The 26,102-nt window shown below is 56.4% G+C and overlaps 9 protein-coding genes across 9 annotated transcripts; 4 read left to right on the top strand and 5 right to left on the bottom strand.

Annotated features, from left to right (window-relative positions):
* Nucleotides 1-861: 861 nt before the first annotated feature.
* B0H18DRAFT_1125826 (catalase-like protein) lies at nt 862-3,597 on the bottom strand (the record flags this gene model as incomplete). The annotated part of the gene is made up of 20 exons (XM_048035072.1): nt 862-1,069; nt 1,134-1,237; nt 1,293-1,423; nt 1,479-1,512; nt 1,565-1,599; nt 1,653-1,759; nt 1,814-1,879; nt 1,935-2,073; nt 2,132-2,171; nt 2,227-2,287; nt 2,342-2,464; nt 2,515-2,555; nt 2,614-2,666; nt 2,727-2,767; nt 2,815-2,887; nt 2,945-2,969; nt 3,024-3,039; nt 3,091-3,150; nt 3,208-3,304; nt 3,357-3,597. The coding sequence occupies 20 exons, from the start codon at nt 3,595-3,597 to the stop codon at nt 862-864; spliced, it is 1,695 nt and encodes a 564-aa protein (XP_047886344.1).
* Nucleotides 3,598-6,767: 3,170 nt separating this feature from the next.
* Nucleotides 6,768-7,413, bottom strand: B0H18DRAFT_856582 (uncharacterized protein; the record flags this gene model as incomplete). Its single annotated transcript, XM_048039657.1, has 4 exons — nt 6,768-6,975; nt 7,201-7,221; nt 7,280-7,314; nt 7,363-7,413. Coding segments are annotated over 4 exons (315 nt in total), but the record flags the coding sequence as incomplete, so codon positions are not given.
* Nucleotides 7,414-7,619: 206 nt separating this feature from the next.
* B0H18DRAFT_1046570 (ALIX V-shaped domain binding to HIV-domain-containing protein) lies at nt 7,620-11,430 on the top strand. Its single transcript, XM_048030800.1, has 10 exons — nt 7,620-7,962; nt 8,015-8,082; nt 8,204-8,253; nt 8,315-8,522; nt 8,572-9,726; nt 9,776-10,077; nt 10,139-10,468; nt 10,597-11,103; nt 11,167-11,280; nt 11,352-11,430. The coding sequence occupies exons 1-8, from the start codon at nt 7,776-7,778 to the stop codon at nt 11,012-11,014; spliced, it is 2,718 nt and encodes a 905-aa protein (XP_047886342.1). The 5' UTR covers nt 7,620-7,775; the 3' UTR covers nt 11,015-11,103; nt 11,167-11,280; nt 11,352-11,430.
* A 182-nt stretch (nt 11,431-11,612) lies between these two features.
* Nucleotides 11,613-14,566, top strand: B0H18DRAFT_1146555 (WD40 repeat-like protein; the record flags this gene model as incomplete). Its single annotated transcript, XM_048035695.1, has 8 exons — nt 11,613-11,774; nt 11,825-11,975; nt 12,030-12,056; nt 12,108-12,228; nt 12,277-12,380; nt 12,427-12,961; nt 12,985-13,752; nt 13,803-14,566. The coding sequence occupies 8 exons, from the start codon at nt 11,613-11,615 to the stop codon at nt 14,194-14,196; spliced, it is 2,262 nt and encodes a 753-aa protein (XP_047886341.1). The 3' UTR covers nt 14,197-14,566.
* On the bottom strand, nt 14,556-15,779 carry B0H18DRAFT_149355 (ATP synthase F1 gamma). Its single transcript, XM_048036869.1, has 5 exons — nt 15,563-15,779; nt 15,092-15,502; nt 14,919-15,036; nt 14,750-14,868; nt 14,556-14,693 (listed from the first exon to the last, which is right to left on the bottom strand). Exons 1-5 carry the CDS (start codon nt 15,642-15,644, stop codon nt 14,677-14,679), a joined length of 747 nt encoding a protein of 248 aa, XP_047886340.1. The 5' UTR covers nt 15,645-15,779; the 3' UTR covers nt 14,556-14,676.
* Nucleotides 15,780-16,365: 586 nt separating this feature from the next.
* Nucleotides 16,366-17,871, top strand: B0H18DRAFT_149341 (eukaryotic translation initiation factor 2 beta). The gene is made up of 4 exons (XM_048036868.1): nt 16,366-16,740; nt 16,792-17,118; nt 17,169-17,460; nt 17,511-17,871. The coding sequence occupies exons 1-4, from the start codon at nt 16,432-16,434 to the stop codon at nt 17,678-17,680; spliced, it is 1,098 nt and encodes a 365-aa protein (XP_047886339.1). The 5' UTR covers nt 16,366-16,431; the 3' UTR covers nt 17,681-17,871.
* A 298-nt stretch (nt 17,872-18,169) lies between these two features.
* B0H18DRAFT_1046561 (TB2/DP1, HVA22 family-domain-containing protein) lies at nt 18,170-19,283 on the top strand. The gene is made up of 3 exons (XM_048030799.1): nt 18,170-18,274; nt 18,337-18,492; nt 18,550-19,283. The coding sequence occupies exons 1-3, from the start codon at nt 18,243-18,245 to the stop codon at nt 19,277-19,279; spliced, it is 918 nt and encodes a 305-aa protein (XP_047886338.1). The 5' UTR covers nt 18,170-18,242; the 3' UTR covers nt 19,280-19,283.
* Nucleotides 19,284-21,112: 1,829 nt separating this feature from the next.
* B0H18DRAFT_1046549 (ferritin-like domain-containing protein) lies at nt 21,113-23,026 on the bottom strand. Its single transcript, XM_048030798.1, has 5 exons — nt 22,582-23,026; nt 22,309-22,528; nt 22,142-22,262; nt 21,965-22,085; nt 21,113-21,910 (listed from the first exon to the last, which is right to left on the bottom strand). Exons 1-5 carry the CDS (start codon nt 22,670-22,672, stop codon nt 21,552-21,554), a joined length of 912 nt encoding a protein of 303 aa, XP_047886337.1. The 5' UTR covers nt 22,673-23,026; the 3' UTR covers nt 21,113-21,551.
* A 1,698-nt stretch (nt 23,027-24,724) lies between these two features.
* Nucleotides 24,725-26,100, bottom strand: B0H18DRAFT_149243 (ferritin-like domain-containing protein). Its single transcript, XM_048036867.1, has 5 exons — nt 26,007-26,100; nt 25,736-25,952; nt 25,552-25,672; nt 25,372-25,492; nt 24,725-25,319 (listed from the first exon to the last, which is right to left on the bottom strand). Exons 1-5 carry the CDS (start codon nt 26,056-26,058, stop codon nt 24,961-24,963), a joined length of 870 nt encoding a protein of 289 aa, XP_047886336.1. The 5' UTR covers nt 26,059-26,100; the 3' UTR covers nt 24,725-24,960.
* Between the last annotated feature and the right edge of the window lie 2 nt (nt 26,101-26,102).

The following is a 26,102-nucleotide window of genomic DNA, read 5'->3' as shown; positions in this document are numbered from 1 at the left end:
GCGTCGTGAGCAATTGACGGGGAAGACCACGCTCAGGCATTGTTCACAGGAGTCCGACTCTCCCAGATATCGCGATAACGTATGCCAGGGCAACTTGGATCGCCACATTCTTGACGAGGGTATGAGCGAGATCTCGTACTGAGCTCCTTCTTCCACAAAGTACAATCACGAAGGTAGATGAATGATGAGTTGACATTCAGGTTTCTCAAGTCGTGACCGAAAGTAAGTCAGAATTGCCACAGGAGGAGGAGGAGGAGGAGGAGGAGGAGGAGGGTATTCCATTTAGTCACGACATCTAGGCGCCTCGGCGTACAGAGTTGCCAGCGTTCCAAGCCGGGAGCTCGGCTGAGCCCGGCCGCCTGCCTCCGATCGGCAAGCGCCGAGGATCTGAGATCATGAATCTATTCACCGTCGAACTTGAACGAGATCCCGGGAGAGTAGTTTCTGGTACGTACCACATTGGGATGCAAGGTCAGTATATGTAGGACTTACTTATTTCCGATGTATACATTGTGTTCTGACATGTCATTATACGAGGGTAAAATCCGGTGAACAGTGAAAATATCAACAGCTTCCTCCACGACCGCCGTGACTTTGTGCACAAATTCAGACAAGCAGGTCGGTGCGTTTGGAAGATGACAAGAACATGCCACTTGTACTACGAATTGAATCTACACCATGACCAATTATCAAACTCCCAACATTTCTCATCCATACAGAAACACATAGGAGATGCAAATAAAGAGAGCCTAGTGTTCGGTCATACTAATAGCATCGTCACTGATCACTACATCACAAAGCCAGTCCACACGCTTCGCACAGCGCGTCCATTTCCCGCAGCTCGCGAGCAGCGAAGTGGCTTTATACGAAGTCCAGGGTGCTGTCGTTACTGTAGACAGTGTGATCGAGCCACGTCTCTCCGCTTTCGAAGGCCAACTTTGGAATGTTCGTGACGCCGACACCTGCTGCAATGGCTTGGCCAAGCGTTGCGTTGACATGATTGAACAGAGCAACCTGACGCTCCCGAACCTCCTGGCTCACGACTTCACCGAGATGGCCAATCACGTTACTGGATGGGTGGGAATGATCTCAGCATCTGTGAGAAAAGTCGACGATCCTGCGGGTAGACATACCTAATCAAGTTCTGTTGGTCCTGATCGGACATGGTATTCCAGAAGATCGTCGGCCAGGAGAAGTCGATCTCAGTGACCATGGAAAGCGACTGCACAGCACCACCCTACAAATATGCATCGTGAGATAGACCGAGAGGAACGGGAGAAGAAAGTACGCACCGTCCATTGCTGGTGGGAATCGAGAGTGTAGGTCCGATTGTACAATCCAAGACGACTCATCGTAGACATGTAGTTAGGCCTGTTACCTTGGTTGCCGTTGATGTTCATATGACCACCGCGCTCCCAGTTGGCTGATTGTTGAAGTCAGCACAGTCCTTGCATATGCAGACTGATGCTTAAGCTTACCAACGGGAACAGTAGGAGCGTTCACAGGGATTTGCTGTATATAGATTTATCGCTGAGCCCCAAAAATAAAAGGGAATCTCACTAACCATGTGGTTGACGCCAAGCCGGTATCGTTGAGTGTCTGCATCGAGTCTTAGCGCGAATGAACATGTCTAGATATCGCCAGACACACACCAGAGTAAGAGAACAAACGCGCTTGCAACATCGGGTCGGCAGACGGTGCCCATCCATCAACAAGGTGGGATGGTGAGAACGCGGCTTGTTCAACCTCCGCGAAGTAGCTGACCACAATGATCAGCATCACGCCCGATCGCGCACATTCAAATGCAACCCACTTCGTCGGATTCTGTGTCAGATACATCTTCCCGATCTCGACCTTGGGAACAGTTTCATCCCAGTCCCTTCGGAGGAAGGTAAGTATACTAGTAAGTAGCATTGATCAGAGGACCAACGCACTTAGTGAGGTCAAGGACGTTGTATGTGTAGTTCTCGGCCTGTTCAGGAGACATGACCTGTGCGTACACTGTCCACCCGGGGTAGGAGCCATTTGCAATTGCCTCGTAAAGGTCCTGAGTGGCGAAGTCCGGGTTCGTGCCTTGGGGTCGATCGAAATATCAGAATGCTGTGACAGACAGAGCAGGTACTGTACGTACCCTGAATGACCGTTGCCTCTGCATTGGTGAAGTTCTTGACCTGCAAATGACGTAGTAAGCGAAATGTCAGTCACGGTGTACAGCTAGTGAGCTACCCCTTGCATGGTCTCAAAGTTCAACTTCACGTAGTGGAAAGAGCCATCACTCTGAATCCATCTGTAATTGATGCATGTCAGCAGTTTCTCAGCCTCTAAAAACGAAACTCCGTACCGGTAGGTGTGTCCTGTCCAAGCGTTCATGTGTCTGAAGCCGTACGGCGTGCCGCGGTCAGAGAACAGGATCATCGCTTGATACAATGACTCCGGGTTAGCACTGAGGAAGTCCCAGAACATACTATTGCACCAGGGTCAGCGTCATTAGACCGCACATATTGCTAGACGTACTCCTTATCCCTTAGGTTTGTCTGAGGGTTACGCTTCTGGGTCTGTAGCGAGCGTGCCGGCATCAGCGATGTGGGCCATAAGCGAGAAGAGAGGCCATACGTGAATGAAGTACGGGAACTTGGACGGATCACGGATGAAGAACACCGGTGTATCTGTGGGGTTCGAATGATCAATTGCAATTTGTCTTATCGATGGAACGAGCGTGTACATACTGTTCATCACGATGTCGAGGATGCCCTTCCGAGTCCGGAACCTAGACCATGTTGAGCACGGAGTACTCCGCATCCCACTAACACGTACTTGACCGCAAACCCACGGGGATCACGAAACTCATCGGAAGACCCTGTCTCCCCGCCAACAGTGCTGATGCGGACTGTAGACACATGCACTGGTTAGCCCTTTTGTCGAGTCGACGCATGCGTAGACGTACCCGTCACGGGCGTCCTGAGACCATCCTAGGTCGGAAGCATCAGTAGAGTAGATGGGACAGGTAACCTTGTGAGAAGTACCTCGCTGAGCATATCCCTGTGCCAAATGGATCAGTGATGCGGAACACACTTAACACGGCACACGTACAGCATCGTATATTGCTTGCAGAAGGATGCATTGTCACCTCGAAGTACCCATGTGCGCCCGCTAGTCGAAGTACCAAGGATCAATTACAGCACATATGGGTGTTTTAGGCATCGGTACGTACCGCCCTTAGCATGCACAACACGCTCAGGGATGCGCTCGCGACCAAAAGAGCCGAAGAGCTCGGTCAGGTGGTAATCCTCCAAGAGAAGGGGCCCTGCGCGACACGGTCAGTACAGAGTAAAGCGAGGTGTACAGTCTCTTCGCACCATTCGAACCGATCTTCCAGGCATCGTAGGGGTTGGTGTACGGCGCGCCGTTCTCGGTCGTATATTGAAGTTGGGGCGCAGACTCCCCTGATGCCTGGAGCTGTGCGACGAGACCAGTGTTGATATCGTAGCTGAATGGCTGAGCCCCTGGAGCGGGAGAGGTGACCTCCTCCTGCGACAAGACCCCAAGGAAGGCTTGCGCAGAGATGCTGACCGCGACGACAGCAGCGAGGGTTCGCATGTCAAGAGAATGTCGACGTTAACGACGGTGTAGGCGTTGGATGAGCTCACCGGAGACGCTTGGGGTTGCTGACGGAAAGCCCCTCTCTTATAGGCGGATGGAATGGAAACCCATACCTTACGACAAGTAGGCCTGTGCCGGCAAGACGCTGCCATGCCACATCTGTGTCTTCGAAATCTGTGGCCGAACTAGCCGTGGCCAGGCCGGAACACGGTAGCAAAGAGTTCCTCGTGCCGCCGAAGTACTACAACACGGCTACCCTTTAGAAGCCTAAGCGGATTGAAGTCATGATCATCATCTTAGTACGGGAGTGCACTCACACGAAGAGAAATTGGACACATGCTCGATCCGAAGCAAGGTTTCGGACGCCACCGACAAGTTGACATTGCCCTTCAGCATCTGGGCAACTGCACCAATAATCCCTGATCATGAAGCCACAGGGTAATCACTTTTGACGGTGTTGCAAAACCACTGCGGCGTCCTTAGAACGCGCTATGGCAACAGGCCTGGGTCGGCGTGGACGCCGACTCGCTCTCTACCACCGTCTACTAACTATGTCAACGAGTATACACAACACCGTAGGGAATGGCTTCAACACGAAGTGATACAGAACTCCCAGAATGAGCTCGAGTGTACTGCCCTCCGTGTGAGCTTATCCAATCAGCAGATGAAAAGAAAGGCTGGGTGCACTTCCGGTCTGAGATCGATACACCGGGTGCTCCGGCGAAGGCCTAATAGCAATAGAATTGTGACACATTCGTCAGCAACGGTCTGAAACCGGAGCGAGTCCGAGGCCTAACTCGGTGAGGGTAAACTCTACTCGCCAAGAGCTACCGTTTCCGTTGAATGTCCGCGTATGTAGAACGCCGTCGCCGCTTCCTGCATAACGTAAGTACATGCGGCGCGTACCGGAGGTGAAGGTTGCTTGAACGACACTGTCCAGGAAACGGTACCGCGGGGAGCCGCTTGAACGCAAGTCCGGGAGCTACAGTGATAGAGTAGCTGGCGCTCTAGGTCTACCTACAAGCCCCGCGATGCATTGCGTGAGCACACCATGGTGCTCGCCTGTAGATCATCAGGCAGCAAGCGCGCAGCCTACACCGCAAGGAGTGCAGCGGGCCAGGGTACTCCTGGTGTGTCAACCGCTGGCAGCAAGCAAACACGTTCCTTGTGGGGCATAAAGGCCGACATGAGCGACGTCAAAGAGGGTCACAATGTGCGGATGCTTACTGAACAAGCGGCACATGGCCTGGATGTACTGTATACTGTATTGGTTATGCCGAAAATCGGGCCAGCGTCGAGCCGCATCGAGCCGCGCTTACCACATCCAAGCCGTTTGAGAAGCCTTGATGTTCATCAGTGCGCATGGTAGGAAAGGACGGGTATGGGGCGCGGACACTTAAAATTGCGATATGTGTGGCCGAGTCGCCCTTCTTGCAACCTGACTACTTCCGATGAGCGCCGCACGTTCATCGAGGTGCGCGCCTCGTTTTCCTCCGCACAGGATACGGCGTTTCGTACCTATTCTTACACTTCCATCGTTCTTCTGTGCGCGCTTTGAGTGCACTAGCACTATGGTTGGGAGACACTTTACTTGCGTGCATGCTTAGAACTAGATGTGGCTTAATGCGATTTCAATTCACATAGGAGTCAACATAAACATGTATTTAAGGAAACACACCTTCACTAAGCTTCCACAGATCATATCGACGCCCTGCGTGTCACTGAACCAAACAAACTGCACGCTTCCGTGCGCAGCCAAGGTTTCTGACCATTGCACTCGACATCATTGGCTCCGAGCAGAGCTGCCGTGATGTTCTGATCCGACTCGAGGACACCTCGATCGAAATCCTAACCGTTGTTGTCCCTGAGAGTTTTCCGTCGGCCACCCGAAGGGCCAGCTATGACGAGGCACTATTATTAGTCCTGGACCCATTGGTGGCGGAATGATCGTGCTTACTATGCGGGCTGCACATTCGGGCCGTCAAGGAGCATGGCTGTGTTTCTGCAATGCGGTGTTTTTGAGTGAGGAGGTAGGGAGGAGACTAGAATCCCTGGTTTCGCCGAAGATGAAGGGAAACGTCGTGCATCGCGCAAGGCCATGCCGGGCGCACTGAACGATCGGCGCACGTTCTGTGCTATGAGTTTGTACATGTTGCGAGACGAGAAGAAGCACCTGGATAACAGTGGCCGTTGTGGTACTGTATTATGCTCACCACGTCGATTCTGCATGAGGAAGTCAACGACAATGTCAGACACGGTGCGATGACGAGACCAGGTACGACGGACACAGCACGCGTCAGGCGTTCAGATGCGCGGTGCGCTTCTTCTCCGGCTATGGTCACGGCATGGTCCACCCCTTTGAAGCGTCTGGTGAGCTTAATCTCCGCATCCGACACTTTTAGTTCCACTGCCATGAGGGCTCGTTCGCCGACTCTACGTAAAAAGAAGTCATTCTCGTTGCATAGTTGATCCCAATGAGCCAGTGATACTACCCCTGCAGTATGTGAAATCTTCCTCAGGTCGAGTTGCCAATCAACTCACTGTACACCACCATTCTCGAGGAAATCGCAGATACGAAAAGAGGCTCTTCAAGGGTATACAGGGCGATCCATGCATTTCCGCATCGGCACAATGTCGCATCCATGTGTAAATGAGCGACAAGGGGCCAACAGGATGTGAAGCTGGAACAGGGTCTCGACGATGGCGGGTGCAAAGAATTAGTCATTTCAAAGAGATGGTGATTGAAGCGAGTAGCGCACCAGAGAACTACATTTCAAACGCCCAAAACAGGGCTCTCATGGAAGGAATTGCTGCTGAGTTGATACGCCACTGAGATACTGTACCGCTCATCGGATGGCCGCCGGGACGTGCTGGCAGCGCGAACGAAGACTAAATCCAATAATGCGCGAAATGAAACGTTGAGCATGTTGACGGCATTAGGTATCGGCGCTATATCGGCGCGTTCTTCATTGCATTGAGTGTTCAGACCATGAGTACCCGAAGCGTTATGCAGTCGTCTGTAAGCACAGACCAAATGGGTGCGCCTGATTGTTGGATACATCCGGGATGGTTCGGGCATCGTGGACTCCAAAACACTCCCACTGGAATGAATGCACCGCGACAATATGATGTAAAAATCAGTGCACCTTAGCTCCTCCCGAAGTCGAAGCACCGCCCCCATAGAGCACTTTCCGCCCCCAGTCCACCACACGCCGGTCCCAATCGCCCGCGGAACGGAAGAGCGCCTCGACCTCCGTGTTCCACTGGTGCTTGAGCATGGCAGTGAACGGCCGCCGGATGATGCGTTCTGAGGCAGGAGGTGGTGCAGGAACGATGGTGTCGGCTTCCACCAACCGCCGTGAAAGCGCGTGCAAACTGCGTCCTGCGTCAGCCAAACTCCTATGAACCAGCAGGAATCCGGAGACACAAATCTGCGTGCTCGAGCGACATGGCACACGAACGTCCGCCCAGGGAGCACGAGGATACGACTTGTACATGCCAGTGACCAATCGATAGCCGCGCGCGATAATGTAGGCACAACATCCGCGGCAGCATAGTGCCCAGTGCCTCTGGTATCCTGTTGTATAGCAGTACACTCACTCAGAACGATGCTGCTCAGTACTGTTTGAAGTTGAACCATGAGAAGCGCGTATGCACCATGCATCAAACTATTCCTCACCGTGTTTGGATCATAGTAGAGAAGCCATAGTACACCTGAACAGCCGTTCAGTTTCCTACAACGTGCATACTCAATGGTCCAACATACCCCTCCGCTGCAAGTGCGCCAGAGACCGGTCCTATGATAAAAGACATGACGGTCTAGTGTGGGTCTTTCGCTGGCAAGCCAGCGCTGTCACGGTATTGGGCCGGCGTAGAGATACTATTTGTGCTTGTTAGGATCCAAGGCTATTGGCCTCTAACCCGTCCCAAATATGGACTGTCACGTGGTATCTACGTACGCGCTGCGGCTAAGTCGCTCGGAGTCGTGCACTTGTAACTGTGTTAACCATCCTACACCACTTGTTATACTCCTGCCCTCTTATAAAGCTAGCTGCCTTCTTGCTGGTCATTACAACACTTGAGTAGCAGGTTGGACACCGGGGTGGCTTCATAGCGGCCGGGTATCAGGGACACCGTCACTGTATTCAAGACTGACGATCGACCGGGCTTGCAAGATGGCGCACAACTCGCCAATGGTAGCTATCCTGAAGAAGTCAACAGAGGAGGTGGATTGGACGACTCCGATTCGAAGTGCGATCTCGCACTCATATGGAGAGGATCCGGACAACTATGCGACGGAGTACGCGAACCTGCAGCGTTGCAGACAAGATGCAGTCAAGGGCGCAGGCAGCGATATGACTGGTGAGCCATGAAATTTGCTGTGCTGTGACTCTTTGCTGAATTCTCAACATAGCCCGCGATCTGCTGTACAAGTACTTCGGTCAGCTGGAACTGCTAGAGCTGCGCTTCGCTGAAATCCGCGTTAACTTCCCGTGGCGGGATGCATTCACGAACAAGCTCATAACGCAGACATCGATAGCCTACGAGAAAGCTCCATCATCTTCCAAATAGCGGCGACCCACTCTGCCATCGCGCCTCTCAGAACCGTTCTGACCCCGAGGGCTTGAAGCGCGCCTTCTACTACTTCCGGACGTGTGCGGGAATGCTGACATATATCAATGACAACTTCTCCATGCCCTTCCACCGACCTCAGTCGGGAGGTCGTCAAGTTCCTGGTTGGCATCATCCTCGCGCAAGCGACAGAAGTCTTCTTCGAGAAATGCACCGACGAGAAGAAGGGCAATGCCCTCGTCGCGAAGATCGCGTCGCAGACGGCCTTTATGTACACGTCGCTCACGGAGGAGGTGAAGGAGTTCATGGGCAAGGGCATCTTTGATCGCAATTGGGTCACTTTGCTACAAGTATGTCATCTACTGTTATTACTGGGTTGTTGCTCATCAGAGCACCTAGATCAAGGCCAAATACTTCACTTCTGTCGCGCAATACTACCGTGCCCTCGCAGACAGTGCGGCCGGAAAGCACGGCGATGCACTGGTCCGTTTTACGGTAGCCGAAGCGGCAGCGAAGGAAGCAAACCGTTCGGCCTCATCCTTTTCCAATATCTTCGTCACGCAGATGTCCCCCAGTTTGCCTTCTGACGCTGGCTCGGCAATACTCGATCTGACGAAGGCACACCTGGCTCTCTGCACGGACAAGAAGAACGAGGCGCAGCGAGAAAACGATTTGATTTACAATGCCGTCCTCCCTGCCGCCGAGGCCCTGCCTCAGATTGACAAGGCGACTGTGGCGACGCCCATCACAATCCAGGAGGTCTACGCGACACCGGAGGTGCAAAAGGTGATAGGGCCGGATATGTTCATCCGTCTTATCCCTCTGAGCGTCCACGAGAGCGCAAGTGTCTACTCCGAGGAGAAGGCGAAACTGGTCCGTGGCGAGGTCGAGAAAGCCGATAACGCAGAAGTGGAGGTCAAGAGCGCCTTAGAATCGTTGGGCGTGAAGCAAGGTTTGGCGCGCTTCAAGGCTATCGCCGAAGGTGGTGTGGGCGGCGAGGAAGAGGTGCCTTTGGAGGTCCGTCGATGGCGCGAAGACATAGCGGTCATGGAAGAGCGGGAGAGCGTCGAGAGGCTCATGGGACAGCTGACGAAGCTCAAAGACTCCGTCAAGGGCGAGCTCGACGGCGTCAGCAGGGAGCTGGACACGGAGAGCCGGGACTGCGAGGCGATGCGCGTCAAGTACGATCATCTCTGGACGCAGGAACCGTCAGGCTCCCTTACGAAATCGTTCCGCCAGGAACTCAAGTCGCATCTGGGTTCGCTTGACGCTGCAGCTCAGTCCGATCAGCAGGTGGTTGCACTATGGGACTCCGTCAAGGGAGAGATTCGTCTGTTGCTGTCACCTCAGGTGGAAGAGGTGTTCCGGGCCAGCACGGACGGTGGCGGGGCCGGCTCTGAGAGTTTGCTTGACCTGGACGTGACCAACGATGCTCAGAATGATGAAGAACGTACGCGGATCGCCCAGTTGGTCGACGAGATTGAGGAGCGCTTGGGACGGCTGAACAAGATTGCTCACGAGCGTCACCAGGTCTTGAAAGACCTGAAGGAGAAGGTGAGTCGTTTTGACACATCGGGACACTGTCCATGCTAACGGGTATCAGGTTCAAGCGGACGACGTCTCGCATCTCCTGCTTCTGAACAGACGTAACCCTGGTGTCGAGAACAATCTCTTTGCTGGAGAACTCGAGAAGTTCAAGCCTTACCAACAACGTTTGACGGCGACCGTTCATCATGAACAGGTGACGATTCAAGAAGTCTCCGCCCTTTGGCGTGCATTGAAGGACTTAGCCGGTCGCGGACCTGGGGCGAAGAAATGGGAGGAACGTGAAAGGAGAAAGAAGGATACTATTCGCCGCTTTTCACGTGCTCGAGACGGTTACATGGAAGTCAGGGACGGTATTGCGTATGTGTCCTTTCATTGGCCGCTGTGACGGTGTCTTGCTGACGTTGATTGCATCCAACAGGAAGGGTCTACAGTTCTATAACGAGCTCACGGAACTCACCACGGTGCTTCGACGCAACGCGAAATCCTTCGTGTCAGAGCGGACCGTGGACCGCGAAAGGTTGGCTGCTGAGCTGGAGACGCAGCGGCGCTTCTCCCAATCGGCAGCGTCTTCGCCTCCACCTCCACCACCTCCGCGGCCAGTACAGTCCAAGCCAACAGGGCTGGAGGCGTCATTCGCGTCGATGAACATTCAAGGCAGGAACGGGCCGATGTCTCCTCCACCTCCTGCGCAGAGCTCATGGCAGTCGACGCCTGCTCCTTCTGCGCCCCAGTATCCCTCACCCCCTCAGTCACAACCTGCGAGGACGCCTTATCCACCACCACCTCCATCGGTCCCACCCTCACAGCCTTCCTATCAATCCCAGCCATCCGCTCTTCAATGGATCCCTATGCATCATTGAACGCGTTCGGCACCAGCAACTCGGCCTTCTCTTCTCCACCGTCAAGTACCGCCACCAGCCCTCCACCTCCACCTCGTCCGCCCCAATTGTCACAGCAATACCCTGTTGCTCCTCAGCAGTCTGCGTACCAGCCATCATACTCACAGCCACAGTATGGGCAGCCGCAACAGCAGCCGTACTCGCAGCCTCAGCACCAGAACTCATATCCGCCTCCATCGTCACAGCCACAGTATGGTGGAGGCTATCAGTCACCAGCACCGACAGCAGGTTCACCATTTCCGCCTCCTCCTCCGCCTATCTCATATCAGTCACAATATGGAACACCGCCTCCTCCGGGTCAGCAGCAGCAGCAGCAGACTGGGTACCAGTATGGAATGCCGCCACCGCCACCGCCCCAACAATATGGGCAATATCCGCAAGGCTATGGCCGATAGCAGAGTGCATATATACGGAGGAGTAGAGCGTGACTGTATGTATGCTAGTTGTTTCCCGAGTAGCTCTCGAGTCCACATGGAATTGAAGGGTATGTTCGCGCATAGAATCTTCTGCACTTTGCTAGCGATTCTAATGCAAATGTATGGCCAAGGTCAACAAGCTGTCTAAGTGCTGAACGGTCGATGCGCCCTGTAGTCTGCGCCTCTGCGGCCACTACTTGATGTGATAGAACTGATTAACATACGCATCCAAGACACAGCCTGGGCCTGTAAAGTACAGTTAGACAACCTGTGTTCGAAACGCTGATACCGACTAGAATTAAATGATAACCACATACAACCTGCATAAAAATCGTATACACTCTCCATGCATACGCATTCCTGATAGTAGGCCTACTAGTAGGACAGGCTATGTACTAACGTTTGAAGCAAGACTGAAGGAGGTGGCAATGTCGAATGATGTGAACACATGACTTTCCTCTTTTGAATAGTATGATCAGTATTGAGCGCTTCGTTGAACAGTGGCCGTGATTGCGAACAAGGCTTTGTACTCCTGTAACATGAACTAACACTATCACCATCGCTCATAACGTCCAGAATGCGCGTACGAACACTAGAGATCCGTTGGCACGACAGCAAACCCATCTCGACTTGCGACTTCCAACCGGCTTCGTTCAGGAAGGCGCGTCCAGTCGACGACAAGCACTTTGTGACCCAATGCTACAGGCTTGCTACGGGTGGAGAGGATAACCATGTCAGAGTGAGTAGACGCGTCAATATTGCGTACGATACTGGCTAAGCCTCCATTAGTTGTGGATGGTGCACCCGAACATCCTACCAGAGTCAGTAGTGGTGGCCTCGGGATCGGAGGGCGCGACACCACGTCCGCCTAGAGTCGAGTATCTTGCTACACTCAGCAGACACTCGGCGCCGGTCAATGTCGTACGCTGGAGTCCGAATGGTGAGGATTGTACACGAACTGTGCGCGTCGTCTGTTGCTGATGACCCAAAACAGGGGAACTCATTGCCTCGGCTGGGGACGGTACGTCGCGCGATGATTGACGCGTAACGACGCGCTGAAATCTATATTCAGATGGTATGGTCATCATTTGGTCGCCGACAACAAGCCCGCACGCCAATGCCTTTGGAAGCGACCTCACTCCCGATGAATTGCAATACGAGAAGGAGCACTGGAAGCCACGAACGACATTCCGGTAAGTTGGCGTTCGTGACCCGCGACCTCAATGCTTATCGCGCTCCAGATGCACGACCATGCAGGTATATGATCTCGCATGGAGTCCTACGGGCGACTACATCGTGGCCGGTAGCACAGACAATTGCGCGCGAATCTTCTCTACCAACGATGGTGAGCGAGCATGCCGCGCGTTGAATCAAACATTGATGTTCTTCAGGCAAATGCATGCAAGAAATCGCAGAGCACAGTCACTATGTTCAAGGCGTTGCATGGGACCCTCTGAACGAGTTCTTCGCAACGCAGAGCAGTGACCGCTCCATGCACATCTATAGCGTCTCCACGAAGGATGATGGCCTCGACATCCACGCAGTCGGAAAGAACACACGCATGCCACATCGTCATCGTCGCACGCCGAGCTCGCGCAGCCGCCCACCGATGTTTAGACGCGAGTCAACAGTGAGCGAGACCGAGTCCGTTATCACGAGCGCGAGCGAACAGCTGCGCGAGGAATCAGTTGCATCGAGCAGCCAACAACACGGCGGAGCGCTGCTCACACCCACAGCGTCGATACCGAGTACTCCCTCAAGTATGTTCCCGCCGCCGCTTATGGACTACACGCCATCGCGGAGGTCATCGTTCAGCAGCACCAGCGCTGCGCACTCGCCGGCAACGCACTCGCGCTATGGACGATCACCTTCTCCTATGCCCGCACTCCCGCCATCCGGCCACAGGCTTCGGCCAGCTGGGCATCAGTGAAGCTCTACGGCGACGAAAGCTACACGAACTTCTTCAGGCGTCTGACATTCAGTCCTGATGGCGGGCTGCTACTCACGCCTGCCGGCCAATTCGAGGATCCGTCCGTGCAGCCGGGTTCATCCAAGAGCGAGCAACCTGCGCGAGGGCGAAAGGGCAACCCGTCACCCGGGTCGAGTGAGACCAAGGAGACGGCATCGTCATCAGTGTATATCTACTCCCGCGCCAACTTCGCGCGCCCACCCATCGCGCGTCTCCCTGGCTTCAAGAAAGCGAGCGTCGCGGTGCGCTTCTCCCCATTCCTCTACGAGCTGCGATCCGGCGTGTCCTCGGGCGAGCAGAGCGAGCCTCCGACAGTGGCTATCGGCAAAGGAAAGGAGGAGCATGTGAACGTCGATGTTGCCCCTCTGTCCGTTCCGACGCCCTCTTCGTCGACGTTCCTTGCGACGCCCGCGCCCTTGTCACCCACGAAGCATTCGCCATCGGGCGGCTCGATTGTTCAGCCCTCACCGCGCATCGCAATTCCGACTGGCCCACCGAGCATGATGATGCCGTCTCCCGCTCTGTCAGCGACGGATTCGTTGAAACCACCGACGCCTATGACATCGCGCGGTGGTACACCGGCCATCCCGCCTACACCTACGCCGACGGCCTCCATCTTCTCGCTGCCGTACCGGATGCTGTACGCGGTCGCGACTATGGATACCGTGGCCATCTACGATACACAGCAGTCTGGCCCAGTCTGCCTGCTCACCAAGCTACACTATGACGAATTCACGGATATGACATGGTAAGTGCACTGTCCCCCATCAACCCTTTTGCGGTCTGACGCCTGGTCAGGTCATCCGATGGCCAGTGTCTGATGCTCTCCTCACGCGATGGTTACTGCACCATTGTCGTATTCGATGAAATCCTGCCGACGTACCACACGCAACAGCAGACGCTGCAGCTCCAGTCCATTGCCCACCACCACTCGCTCCCTCTGACGAACTCGACGGCCGCTACGCCCCTCTCAACGCCATCGCGGGTGTCCGCTAACCTGCCAGCGCTGACACCCACAGTGGGCAACAAACGGAAGGCGGAAGGAGAGCCGCCGCTGACCCCCGCGCCGAGCGTGGACGAGAGCGTGCTGGGGACACGCGAGCCGAGCGAGACACCCCGCGAGGAGGCCCAAGAGCCACCGAAGAAAAAGCGGCGCGCCGCACTCACTCGCATTGGCGACGTTGGCTCGTGAGCCATGCTCAGCTGCTACCATGCCTATCCATGTTGCGTGAATATGTCTGTCATCTACTCTGTTTTGTCGTCCACTGTCTGTCCCTCGATTTGTTTTGTCTTGTCTCGTACGTCTGTTGCAGCTTATTTCCTACAGTATCCCGTACTCAGCGCCAGACAACCTTAATCGCCGCCGCTGTTTCCACAGCCCTAGCTAGCATTGTACAAGTATATCGACTGTGTTTGCGTTTATCGACAACCGCCGTCTGACTGATAGCAAGGCCGACAAAGGATGGTGGTGCGTTCTGCATTTGGCGTTGTCCAACTACCTGACAGTAACTTGCTCGGCTGATCGTGTATACCTTGCCTTCACGAATGGAGACTTGATCACACCAGACTTGTTGAAGCAATCAAATGTGACGGTTCATGCCCAGCCCTCAGGTACAGGACATGAACGCAGATTTCCACTATTCTATCGTACGCACACGGCCGGCCACCACACTCAGAGCGCACTTGCACCTGGAGAGGCAGAAACGTGAGTTTCGCACTCATATTCAGGGCGAGTCGGTGCTCACCAGTGATAATGTCGACAAGCTCATTCGTGATGGAGGCCTGGCGACCACGGTTGTACTGCATCTGGAGCTTGCCGATCATGTCCGAAGCATTCTTGGACGCGTTGTCCATGGCGTTGCGACTTGTAGCACGTCAGCAAGGATCGTCGGATGCTACGCGGGGTCGACTTACCGAGCGCTCTGCTCGCACGCGTGGCCCTCGACGAGGGCAGCGTAAATCGCATTGGCGAGCGCGAACTCGGCGAGGTCCTTCGTGACCTCCTCCTCCATCTCATAGGCCTTGAAACCGGCTGGGACGTGTGTGTTATCACGGGGTTTCATGCTGCCATAGGATAAATGACATACGCGAGCTCTTCAGCGTCTCCTCCGTCTCGACCTCCATGACGGCCGACTCGTACGAGATCGCAGAGACGAATTTGTTGTAGACGATCGCAATGCTGTCGTACTCGACTGCCTCCTTGATGATCAGGTCCGCGACGCCGGCCGCGTCCGCGAAGGTGGGGATGTCACGCCCGATCTGGTTGAAGCTCATGACGAGGTTCTTCCCGAGTGCACGGGAGAGCTGCGCCTTGGACTTGTCGCCGATGACCATGATGGGCGAGTCCGGCTCGACGCCGTCTCCATGTGCGGCGATAATCCGGCGTGTGGCCTTCGTGACGGAGGAGTGGATACCACCGCAGAGACCCTTGTCAGAGGAGATGACAATGAAGAGCTTGCGCTTGCTGGGCTCCTCGGCGGACGCGTGCTGGAAGACCTCTGGGAAGGCGAGCAGTGGTCAGTAAGGTGCTGCAGTTTGTTTGTCGGTTTTTGACGAACCCGAGTTCGCAACACCGTACTGCTTGCCCGCCTGCATGGCACGCTGCGCCTTGTTGAGTTTTGTGGAGGCAATCATTTTCATGGACTGAAATTCAAGTATTCAGCATTCAGCAAGGCAGTGACGGAAGGAAAGGGAAGGCGATTGAAGGGTGCAATTCCATAATTCCACTTTCGTCCGATGCAATGGTAATAACTTGTGCACTAGCAGAGTGCTCCCCGGCTACTACTCGCGACCCTTGCTGGTCTTGAAGCCATGGTATGGTCGATGGCCCCTCACTGGTACCATACCACAGCGCGCATATGAAACGAACCGTCTTCCATCCGCCAGAGACACATATGGCACACCGTACGGTCTATGTCCGGGCGGCACGAGCCATACCCGGCTTGGAAGTAACGAATGCTGTCAGAAAGCACTTCGAAGTTTCCCCCTCAAAGATCCCTCCCCAGTTCGGTCTTGTACCCCTCCGTAACGAAGCCAAAGGTTTACGATTACTCACCTTGGTGATCTTCTCAATATTCCGCACAGACTTGAGACGCAGCTCAATCTCACGAAGGGTCGCCATGTTACGCGCACCAGCGGGGGCTGCGCCCAGCGCGGGGGGCTGGGCGGCCAGACGAAGCGTGCTCCTGGCGAGCATGGTGGTCGACGACAGAAAGAAAGTAGTGGAGGACGGGTGCAACGTCGGCGGCGACCGACAGCGGGCCAGCGCGGAACCCCGTGGGAACATGAGCCCTCGGAGTCCGAATCGGATTCATTGCGAATCGCCTGCCGGTCAATCTGGGCGCTTGTCGCTCGACCTTGACTCGAGCTCATCGCCGTAGACAGTGACCGCGCACATCTCGCCACTCCTCTCTCAGATATTGTGAATATGGCGTCCGAGGAGCCCTTATTCGACCCGTCGCTGAAGAAGCGCAAGAAGAAGACTGTCGCGTTCTCGGAGGACCCGCTCGGTGCTGAAGCCGATCCCACTGCCCCTCCGCCTGCGACGATCGACGATACGACGGCCAATGGCGAGGCTGTGGATATGGGCCCCAAGACGATGCATGAGCAGATGAAGCAGAACGGGGATGTGGTTGCTGAGGACGGTGCTGAGGAGAAGCAGGAGGATGATGACTTGAAAGCGATGTTTGGTGATTTGAAGAAGAAGAAAAAGAAGAAGGATATTCCCATGGACTTGGTATGTCTATCGCATTCTCGCTGAAGACGTGAGTTCTGATGGTGTGCTCAGCTAGAGGATAACTCGGGCACGTCGACGCCTACCGCTGTGCCTAACGCTGTGCCAGCTGCAACTGAGGATCTCGACTTCTCTGACCTCAAGAAGAAGAAGAAGTCGACGAAGAAGAAAGCAGCTCTGGACATGGAGGCATTTGAAAAGGAGCTGAATCAGGCAAAGGCGAAAGATGCTGATGAAGAAGAGGGCGGCGAGGATGCTGCCGCCGAGGTTGACGAGGTGGAGCTTGGCGATGACCCGTTCGCGCGAAACGAGGGCACTGTGAGCATGGACGTAGGCACCGAACCATGGCTGAGCAGCGATCGCGACTACACATACCAGGAGGTAGATCTGTCCTACTCGCTCAAGGCCCTCGTTGCTAAATACCACTGCAGCTACTTCAACGATTCTACGTTCAACTGCACGCATCCAACCCTGCCCTGCTTAACTCTGCAGGCAAACGTTATACCATCGCGCCTCCGCAGATTCTGCGCGAAGGCAACAAGAAGTCTATCTTCGCTAACGTCTCTGACATCTGCAAGCGGATGCACAGGCAGCCAGAACATGTCATCCAGTACATGTTCGCAGAAATGGGTACCACCGGCTCCGTCGATGGTTCCGGTCGGCTGGTCATCAAGGGTCGCTTTCAGCAGAAGCAGATCGAGCACGTCCTCCGTCGGTACATCGGTATGCATCGTTTCGCTGCTCACGGAATATGGTGATCACACGCTTTTCAGTCGAATACGTTACGTGCAAGACGTGCAAATCTCCCGACACTCTCCTCTCCAAGGAGAACCGTATCTTCTTCATGTCGTGCGAGTCTTGCGGGTCAAGGCGTTCCGTCGCCACCATCAAGACCGGTTTCCAAGCCCAGGTTGGGAGGAGAAGCAAAAACAAGACCGGTTGATTGGTCAGGCTTGGGAGGATGCTGTAGCCTATCGTGCCCCGCGCATATGTACTTACTGCATTTCATCGCACTGACACTGTATACTACCTGACATTGGAGCAACGACTCACGGAGAGAAAGCTCGGCGTAATGGCAAGCCCATACGCGTGGCGCACGAATCATCGCCGCACAGAAGACGATTGTCGGACAAGTTCTGCATTGACTCTTCATCACACTGGCGAGATTTCTCGTCTGTTTGTCATTGGAAGTGCTTGGGAAGTGCATTGCAGCATGAGGCGACGTCGTGGATCCGTTCAAATCAGTCCAGATAGAAGGAGGATAGAAGCCTTTTCATCTCGATAGGAGCAATCAATACAATCTGATACAATCTGGTCCTTACTCTATTACAAAGAAGTGTAAGGTCGGTGTTACGATCGGTCCTAATGATTATAATCGATCGTTACCGGGTGGCGCGCGGCCCGGCGTCTGCTAAATGGAGGCTGCATGCAGGATGTAGCTGCCTCCGCACAGCTCATATACTCCCATCTCTCCAGGTGGTTTAGCCTGTAGCTCATTGCAGATTATGTTGTTCTACTTTTTCTTCCGAGTGGTTAGGTACGTGTAGGATCTACTTCTGACCTCAACGAATTGCTGAGCCCGAGGGATTACGCATTCAGTGCCACAACCGCCTTTCTCTATCCCGGGTATGCATCGTACAAGGTGCTCTCCCAGCGGCCTGCCGCAGAGGAAGAACTGGAACGATGGCTGATGTACTGGAGTGTCCTCGGCTGCATCGTCGCGGTAGAGTACGTCGCCGAGTGGCTCGTCTCCTGGTAAGTCCGCTTCGACGCCCCTCCGGATCTACTCCTCCTGACCTCCCGCCCCGGAAGGCTCCCCTTCTACTACACCATCAAGACCATCTTCCTGCTCTACCTCGCCCTCCCGCAGACGCACGGCGCGACGTACCTCTACCGCGCGCACCTCCGCCCGTTCTTCGCCGCGCACGAGCGCGAGATCGACTCCGCGCTCGCCCAGCTCAAGACGTACATCTACGCGTCCCTCCAGCGCATCCTCCGCGCCGCCTGGGAGCACGTCTCCGGCACGCTCCGCCAGATGAACATCCCCGTCGCAGGCCCCGGCTCCGCCTCCAGCTCGGACGCGAATGCGCAGGCGGGCGCAGCACCGCTACCTTCCCTCGGAGACCCCGTTTCGGGCCCCGCGCAGCTCGCCTCGGGCCTCTGGAGCACGTATGGCCCGAGTGTCCTCGCGTCGGGCGCAGCGCTCCTCCGCCAGGCGCAGGCGTCCGCCGCGCAGGCTGCCAACGCCAACGCGGGGCACGCGCGGCGAGACGAGCTCGCGTCCGAGGCGCAGGCTCCGCCGTACGACCTCTCGGAGCCGGGCGCGCCGGTGCCCGAGGCGAACAACCCCTCGCGGTCGTCGTCGTCGGGCTCGCTCCGCCAGCGGACGGACAACGGGCGCTCGACCTTTGAGGAGGTCGAGGTGCCGAGTGACATGGAAGGCGAAGGCGAGGGCGAGGGACGCCCTGCGCCTCAGCAGAGGCGGACGAGCTGGTTCGGGTGGGGCTCGTCGGGCGGGTATGAGCGGGTAAAGAGCGAGTAAGGTGGGGTAGGTCGACGAGTGGATGTAGCGGCTGCGGCTCTGTCACGGTGCGTATGTAGATAACGGTGTGTACCATATAACGGTGGACTTGCATCACGGATCCTTTGTGTGTAATGCTATTGTACAGGCATGTATTTATCTTCTCCGACTCTGGAATTGCTGTTGTGTTTCGACAGTCTGTGCGGGGACAGTACACCTCGAAACGGGCGAATCGTGCGTCTAACGTGGCGATAGCAGCTACGGGACACGACGTTCGATACGTGGGGAGCACATGCAAGCCAGGTGTCGGACAGCTGACGGGAAAACCTGTGCGGAACGTGCTGTCACGGCTTTGTCAGCAGGAGACAGGTTCTGTCGCCGCGGTCCTCCACCTTGCCTCCACCCACTGTCAAGATGAGGAGAGCGCGCATGCGGTATCGGCCGGTGGCTCGATGGACCCCCTCCCCAACCCCTCCCTCCTTCGAAGTGAGATCCACGTATCAAGTGACCACGTCCAGCGCGCCGCCCCCGCGCGCCCCCGACATTGGGCCTCCGCACGAGGCTACAGTGCAGCCATTCCGAGACACTAGGCTCCTCTCGCGTGCAGCCGCTGTCTGCTTGCTTTGCCATCTGTCACATCGGTCACTGGCGTGTATCTTATAAACATGATATCCGACTCGGAGTCTCTCATTTCCCCCCTTTCTGCGCGAGGCTCCCGCTACTCTCCCCCGCGGAGCAATGCGCCATCTGTTGCGTCCTCCGCGGCGTCGTCCACGCTCAGCGTCGCGACTAACAACACGACCACGCCGTCAACGCCCGCAAGCACCGTCTCCAAAAGCCGGAGCGTCGGGAGTCCCGACGCTCCGGCTTCTTCAGCCGGTTCACGGGCGGTTTGACTGCGTCGGCGTCGTTGAGCCTCAGCTCAAGCATGACGTCGCTCTCGCTCGAGACCTGTGTCCACGCCGAGCGCGGCTCCGTCGACGAGCTCATCCTGTCAGGGACTCCACCGACTGAGCCCTATAGCGCCTCATTTATGAAGAAGACCAATCAATTAAGTACTGGGTCACACTCAACGACCATCTCACTAGTCTTTGCGAGTCGGCTGGAAATGACGCAAAAAAGCTTGCACGGTATGTCTCCCTTCTGGGCTTCTATTCATTATGTACTGATATCGTGCCATAGAGTCTTTAGATCTATCCTCGACAATGATAGGGCATTACATGGCAATAACTCCGCCGCGATCAACGCTGTTCCCGAAGACGAAGTAGTAGATGAACGGCAGCAACAGGTCAACGAGGCCTTTGTTGCGTCAACCGAGGGAGATCATGCGCAGCCAAGCCCCAGCGGATCCTGCGGAGTAGTCCTCGTTCTACTAGTGCTCTGTGTCACACGTGTATCCAGGGCTCGATTGTAAATCTCATTTCGCCGGATTCATAGAGCATTATTCGGACTGTATCATGTAGTGCGGGCTGCATAGACGTGAATTATTATGCAACAGCAATTGAATACTGTCATCGTGATCGTGAATGGGTGCTTGAATACTGCAAGAATGCTGTCTGCGATGCAAGGACCTCACGCACAACGCATGCATGCAGCTCATATCAATGTAATTTGCACGGCGGTACTACGTTAACGCATGTCAAAACCACGCGTACCCCACCTCATAGGCAGCTGGCACACCACCTGTCTGCCACGTACGACTGTCGACACGGTGGGGCCATTTCCTCCTTTTCGTGGCCACCATGTGTCGTCAGCGCGTCTCAGGTGGCAGGTCCATGTATTTCGCGGGCCGCACTCACGTGGACTCCATGTGCCAGCCAACTCGAGGTGTAGTAGCGGTGAACCGCACAAGTGGGGAGACCTGAACAGTGAACACCATTCGATTTCAGCAACGGTCGCATTGCACATCTATGTTCTTGGAAGAGATTGCGCGAAGGTGGTATCGTTACAATCGGCCGGTGGCCATTCAAGCCTTTGTACCTTAGACAAGAACCCCGAAGCTACACGGGGCATCCTACAGTTGGGAGCGAGGATTCGAATGTGCGCAGGGGCATCCAAGTACTAGATCTGATTATAGGACGACGTAAGGATCGCCGTTGGCGTGAATCATCGGTCTGGCACTGGTTGCACGCCAAACATCTGATTACGAACGAGATAATATCCAGTCAGTCAAAACGTCCATTCATAGAAAGTTCGTTAACTACAGTACGTGCAGAAGTCTCACCAGTCCGTTCCGCATCCTGCCCCACCAACATTTTTGCGATCACCGCGAACTCCCATAACCGAACACGACTCACGCACCGACGACCGCATACGAGCTATACGGGAACGACAAGGCCGCCAGCCCGCTCAACATCGTCGCGTCGTCCCTCGTCACGGTCGTGTTGCTCACCACACCCGCGAACACCGTCCCCCGCAGGCCGTCCGGCACAGTCGTGACGCCATCTGGACCGATCGCGGTAAACGTCGTGTTCATGTCGTGGTACCACGCCAGCCATGTCGCACCATCGGCGGAGACGGGCGCGCCGGTGCTGTTGTACGACACGCTGACGTTCTGACCCATCACGGGCGCGGCGGGCGTCAGCGTCAGCGCGGGGAAAGCCTGCACGGGCAGATCGGGGTTCGTCGCGGGGCAGGACGTGATGAAGCCCGCTGCGGGGAGTCAGCGCATGCAATGATGTAGGCGGGACGACGGATGCAGCTCACATGCGAGGGACCACACGCCGCTGAAGTACAGGGGTGTCTCGTAGTCGCCGTCCCAGGGCTGCTCCTTCTGGAGGGCGGAGCTGACCCAGCCCGCCTGTCGCGCTTCGATATGCGAGATGGCCTGTGAAAGGTCGGGTTAGTGTCCGGTCGCGTGGGCCAGCAGGCGAGGGGGCTTACCAGTGCGGCGGACAGCACGTCCTGGCTTTCGACAGAGATCGCCGCGCCCATATACGCCGCAGCGCCGACCTCCTCGAGGGTCTGCGACAGCGCCACAAACGAGGGAATATCTGTGTACGGGCTGGCCAAAGTCAGCTCCCGCTCAGCGCGCCCACGAAGCGACTCACTAGGAGTAGTTGCACGGCGCCGGGGCGTCCGCACCAAGCTGGCTCGTCAAGAACTCGACGTGCGTGCGCTCGTGCTCCCTGATCTGGGCGAATCTGCCGCGGACCCAAGGCTCGTACCCCGCGTCGCAGAACGCCTGCGCGTCGTACTGCTCGAGGCCCTGCACGTAGAACGCGTGCTCGATGTGCTCTAGCGTGAGCGCATACTGCATGATGCTCGTGTCTGTTACGCGCGACGTCAGTACGAGGGCGCGTGATGTACGGTGGGAGACGTACCTGTCACTGCGGCGGGCGCGCTGCGACGAGTCGGCGCGCCGGCGGCGAGCCATGCAGAGGAGAGCGCGAGGAGGACGGCCGGGAACAACATGATGGTCGTTCGCGCGAGGAAGAAGACCGTCAGGTAAACTTACTCGAGAGCTAGCGAAGCAAGCCGAAGGAGCTTCTGCCCTTGCTCGCTTTATACGCACGAGCACGGAGGCCGATATATCGTAACGATGACGCGGATCTATCAGCACACTGACATGGCTATTGGGTGGCCCGAAGACGCGCACAGAAGCCAGGTGGAACAGGTGCTAGAGCGCGCGCGCGCGCTCGTCTCGCAAACGTGACCGCACCAGTCATCGCAATCCCATTTTGCTGCCGCGGCCAGCTGAAACGTCTCTCGGGAGTGTTCTCTCTGCGAATGGACGTCATTGTCGATGCATCGTGCAGGCACTGTGCGTCTCCGCCATGGCCTCTAGTGCACACCTGCCCGCGCGCAGTCCGCAGGAGTGCCCGAGTTGCTGGAGGAATCCCCGTCCGCATCGACGCGGCCGCCGGGGGCCGGGCGCGTCTCTTCGCCTTCTCATCTTCCCATTGGCCAGTATACGCTTCTTGCCCCGCACCACCTCTCGGTGGCATGCACCTGAGGCACTCTTCGCAGACCGCGCCGCTTCTCCATTTCGTCAACAGCACCTGGAGGGCCACACGCCAAGCACGAGCGAAGGGCCGGTGCCAGTCAGCACGTACTGCAGCTGACCCGCGAACCGTCGTACCACTCGAGCACGTTCGGTAATGCGCGCGACTCGCTGGCTTCCGAGCGTGGCAGAGCCACGTTTGCCTCAGGGCGTCCATACCCTTCATCCACCGTGACGCTTCAGCGATGTTGACAGCGGTGGCGTCGACTAGAACACTGCCCTCGGTCCAAACGTCCAAAGCCCACGCAACGTTACGTGAAGCGACCCCAACTGTTCGCACGAAGCCAGGGCGTCCAGTCTAACGTTGGGGACGGATCAGCGGATGACGTTGTTGATGAGCCCGTCCCATCCCCCGTATATGTTTCTTCCATCTCGTCTCTCCGGATCGATAGGAGCCAACATTGCTGAGACATCGCCTTGCACGCGGTCGATGGCGGGGCCCGGGGAGGGTTGGGGCCCGAGTCTGGCCCGAGACCTCAAGCTTGCCTCAAGCTTGAAACTTGAAGGCCTTGTTTTCGATTGTCGCCAGTCCGTCGTCGTGTCCGTGTCCGACGAAAACCGACCATATCGGAGTCATCCTCAACCTGTGCGCGTCACGGCGAGCTTGGACCGCAGAGCTATTTTGGACTTGCCAATGAGCTTGCATGTTGTGAGGTCGCGCGTCATGGCCGAGACTACATACGAGAGACCTCCCCTCCGTTCTTCCTTTCCCGCACGCGCTTTCCGTGCTGCCGTAGCAGCGCGAGTAGTGCGGCACTGCAGAACTGCCTGAGTCACGGTAGGTCACGTCGGCCTACGGTGCCAGCCTGAGGACTAAGTAGATCAACTACTTACAGGCTGTGTACTGCGTCGACGCCTCACTCACCGGCTGAAGAAGCAACACGCGCACACTGGTCGGTATCCGCAACTCCACCGCTGACAGTCCATGGAATGTGGGCGCGACAGCGTGCGAGTCAGACTTCAAGAGGAAGAACGGACATTGCTTGTTGGATGAATGTCCCCTTGGCAGTAAAACCCGGGTGTATGCGTCGAAAACACCGACGAGAGACTACCGCGACGGTTGCCAATGATAACATGTACTCGTCCTCACCCGACGTCGCCGCGGCAGCAAGCTGCATGAACGAGAACACTAGACATTCTCCAGTTTCACCGGTTGAGTTTTGGGCATGGACAGGCTTCTGAGGCAGTGGAGCTGATTTTGGTCGCAAGTACTAGTCAATCAAAGGTCCCTTCCAAGCGCTCTAGTACGTGGTGAACAGCAGCTGCAGATATTGCGCACTTCCAGACGGACACGATGGCATGTCCGAGTCCCTAGATGGAGTGTCAAGACAAGGCAGATACAGTCGAGTAGAGTCGTGTCGATTCCCAATGCCCAGTGTGTGTATGTACAAGTCACAGTTCAGGTTACGGGATAGTAGGAGGAGGAGGATCCAGGGGCTTTACTTCAACTCAAGCTCATCGCCCCGATTTGGTTGGTGATAAGATCTTGACGAGGTATCCCGGACCACCGATAAGATAAAGGAGAATTATACATTCTCAAATCCAACGCAAACCGCAAGAGAACTGGAAAACTACAACTTGAACTACAGTACACGCAGAAGCTACCTCTCCAGTCCTTTCCGCACCCAACACCCTGTTCCAACAACATTTTTGCGATCACCGCGGACTCCCATAACCAAACGCGCAGGATTACTACTCCTCACGCGTCAACAACCGTGGACGAGTTATACGGGAACGACAAGGCCGCCAACCCGCTCAACATCGTCGCGTCGTCCCTCGTCACGGTCGTGTTGCTCACCACGCCCGCGAAGACCGTCCCGCGCAGGTCGTCCGGCACGGTCGTGACACCGTCCGCGCCGATCGCGGTGAACGTCGTGTTCATGTTGTGGTACCACGCCAGCCACGTCTCCCCGTCGGCGGAGATGGGCGCGCCGGTGCTGTTGTACGACACGCTCACGTTCTGGCCCATCACAGGCATGGCGGGCGTGAGCGTCAGTGCGGGGAAGGTCTGCACAGGTAAGTCGGGGTTCGTCGCGGGGCAAGAGGTGATGAAGCCCGCTGCAGAACCGGTCAGCACATACGTACTCGTGGAGCGAGGGGCACGGCTCACATGCGAGAGACCACACGCCGCTGAAGTACAGGGGCGTCTCGTAGTCGCCGTCCCAGGGCTGCTCCTTCTGGACGGCGGAACTGACCCAGCCCGCCTGGCGCGCTTCGGTATGCGAGATGGCCTATGCAGGGTGCGCGTCAGTGTCGCGTCGCGTGGGCCAGCCGGCGGTGGAGGGCTTACCAGTGCGGCAGACAGCACGTCCCGGCTTTCGACGGAGATCGCTGCGCCCATGTACGCTGCCGCACCGACCTCTTCGAGGGTCTGCGACACCGCCACAAACGAGGGGATGTCCGTGTACGGGCTGCGTAACTCGGCCGATGTCAGCTCCTGCTCACCGCAACAGCGCGCCTACGCAGCTACTCACAAGGAATAGTTGCACGGCGCCGTGGCGTCCGCACCGAGCTGGCTGTGAGGAACTCGACGTGCGCGCGCTCGTTCTCCCTGATCTGGGCGAAGCGGCCGCGAACCGAGGCTCGTACCTGCGTCGCAGAACGCCTGCGCGTCGTACTGCTCGAGGCCCTGCACGTAGAACGTGTGCTCGAGGTGCTCCAGCGTGAGCGCGTATTGCAGGATGCTCGTGTCTGTGCGCGCGAGGTCAGCACGACGAGGGCGCATGATGTACACAGGAGACGTACCTGTCACGGCGGCGGGGCGCTGCGGCGGGCAGGCGCGGCAGCGGCGAGCCATGCAGAGGAGATCACAAGGAGGACGGTCGGGAACAGCATGATGAG

This window comes from Fomitopsis serialis, assembly GCF_022376445.1.
Source record: "Fomitopsis serialis strain Sig1Antser10 chromosome Unknown B0H18scaffold_170, whole genome shotgun sequence".
Taxonomy (NCBI): domain Eukaryota; kingdom Fungi; phylum Basidiomycota; class Agaricomycetes; order Polyporales; family Fomitopsidaceae; genus Fomitopsis; species Fomitopsis serialis.
This window is presented reverse-complemented; position numbering and strand designations above follow the sequence as displayed.

Bases quoted from the DNA above. Each gene is read 5' to 3' on its own strand.
- B0H18DRAFT_1046549 (XM_048030798.1), bottom strand. From the start codon at position 22,672: ATGTTGTTCCCGGCCGTCCTCCTCGCGCTCTCCTCTGCATGGCTCGCC. The intron at 22,263-22,308 runs GTGAGTCGCTTC...GACTTTGGCCAG, and splicing joins GCGCCGTGCAACTACTCCTA to CCCGTACACAGATATTCCCT. The intron at 21,911-21,964 runs GTGAGCTGCATC...GACTCCCCGCAG, and splicing joins CGGCGTGTGGTCCCTCGCAT to CGGGCTTCATCACGTCCTGC.
- B0H18DRAFT_149355 (XM_048036869.1), bottom strand. From the start codon at position 15,644: ATGAAAATGATTGCCTCCACAAAACTCAACAAGGCGCAGCGTGCCATG. The intron at 15,503-15,562 runs GTTCGTCAAAAA...TCGCCTTCCCAG, and splicing joins GTACGGTGTTGCGAACTCGG to AGGTCTTCCAGCACGCGTCC. The intron at 15,037-15,091 runs GTATGTCATTTA...CACACGTCCCAG, and splicing joins GGAGACGCTGAAGAGCTCGC to CCGGTTTCAAGGCCTATGAG.
- B0H18DRAFT_1046570 (XM_048030800.1), top strand. From the start codon at position 7,776: ATGGCGCACAACTCGCCAATGGTAGCTATCCTGAAGAAGTCAACAGAG. The intron at 8,083-8,203 runs GTTAACTTCCCG...CGCGCCTCTCAG, and splicing joins TGCGCTTCGCTGAAATCCGC to AACCGTTCTGACCCCGAGGG. The intron at 8,523-8,571 runs GTATGTCATCTA...CAGAGCACCTAG, and splicing joins ATTGGGTCACTTTGCTACAA to ATCAAGGCCAAATACTTCAC.
- B0H18DRAFT_149243 (XM_048036867.1), bottom strand. From the start codon at position 26,058: ATGGCTCGCCGCTGCCGCGCCTGCCCGCCGCAGCGCCCCGCCGCCGTG. The intron at 25,953-26,006 runs GTACGTCTCCTG...TCGCGCGCACAG, and splicing joins GCGCCCCGCCGCCGTGACAG to ACACGAGCATCCTGCAATAC. The intron at 25,673-25,735 runs GTGAGTAGCTGC...CGAGTTACGCAG, and splicing joins GCGCCGTGCAACTATTCCTT to CCCGTACACGGACATCCCCT.
- B0H18DRAFT_149341 (XM_048036868.1), top strand. From the start codon at position 16,432: ATGGCGTCCGAGGAGCCCTTATTCGACCCGTCGCTGAAGAAGCGCAAG. The intron at 16,741-16,791 runs GTATGTCTATCG...TGGTGTGCTCAG, and splicing joins AGGATATTCCCATGGACTTG to CTAGAGGATAACTCGGGCAC. The intron at 17,119-17,168 runs GTAGATCTGTCC...ATACCACTGCAG, and splicing joins GCGACTACACATACCAGGAG to CTACTTCAACGATTCTACGT.
- B0H18DRAFT_1046561 (XM_048030799.1), top strand. From the start codon at position 18,243: ATGTTGTTCTACTTTTTCTTCCGAGTGGTTAG. The intron at 18,275-18,336 runs GTACGTGTAGGA...TTACGCATTCAG, and splicing joins TTTTTCTTCCGAGTGGTTAG to TGCCACAACCGCCTTTCTCT. The intron at 18,493-18,549 runs GTAAGTCCGCTT...CCGCCCCGGAAG, and splicing joins GCCGAGTGGCTCGTCTCCTG to GCTCCCCTTCTACTACACCA.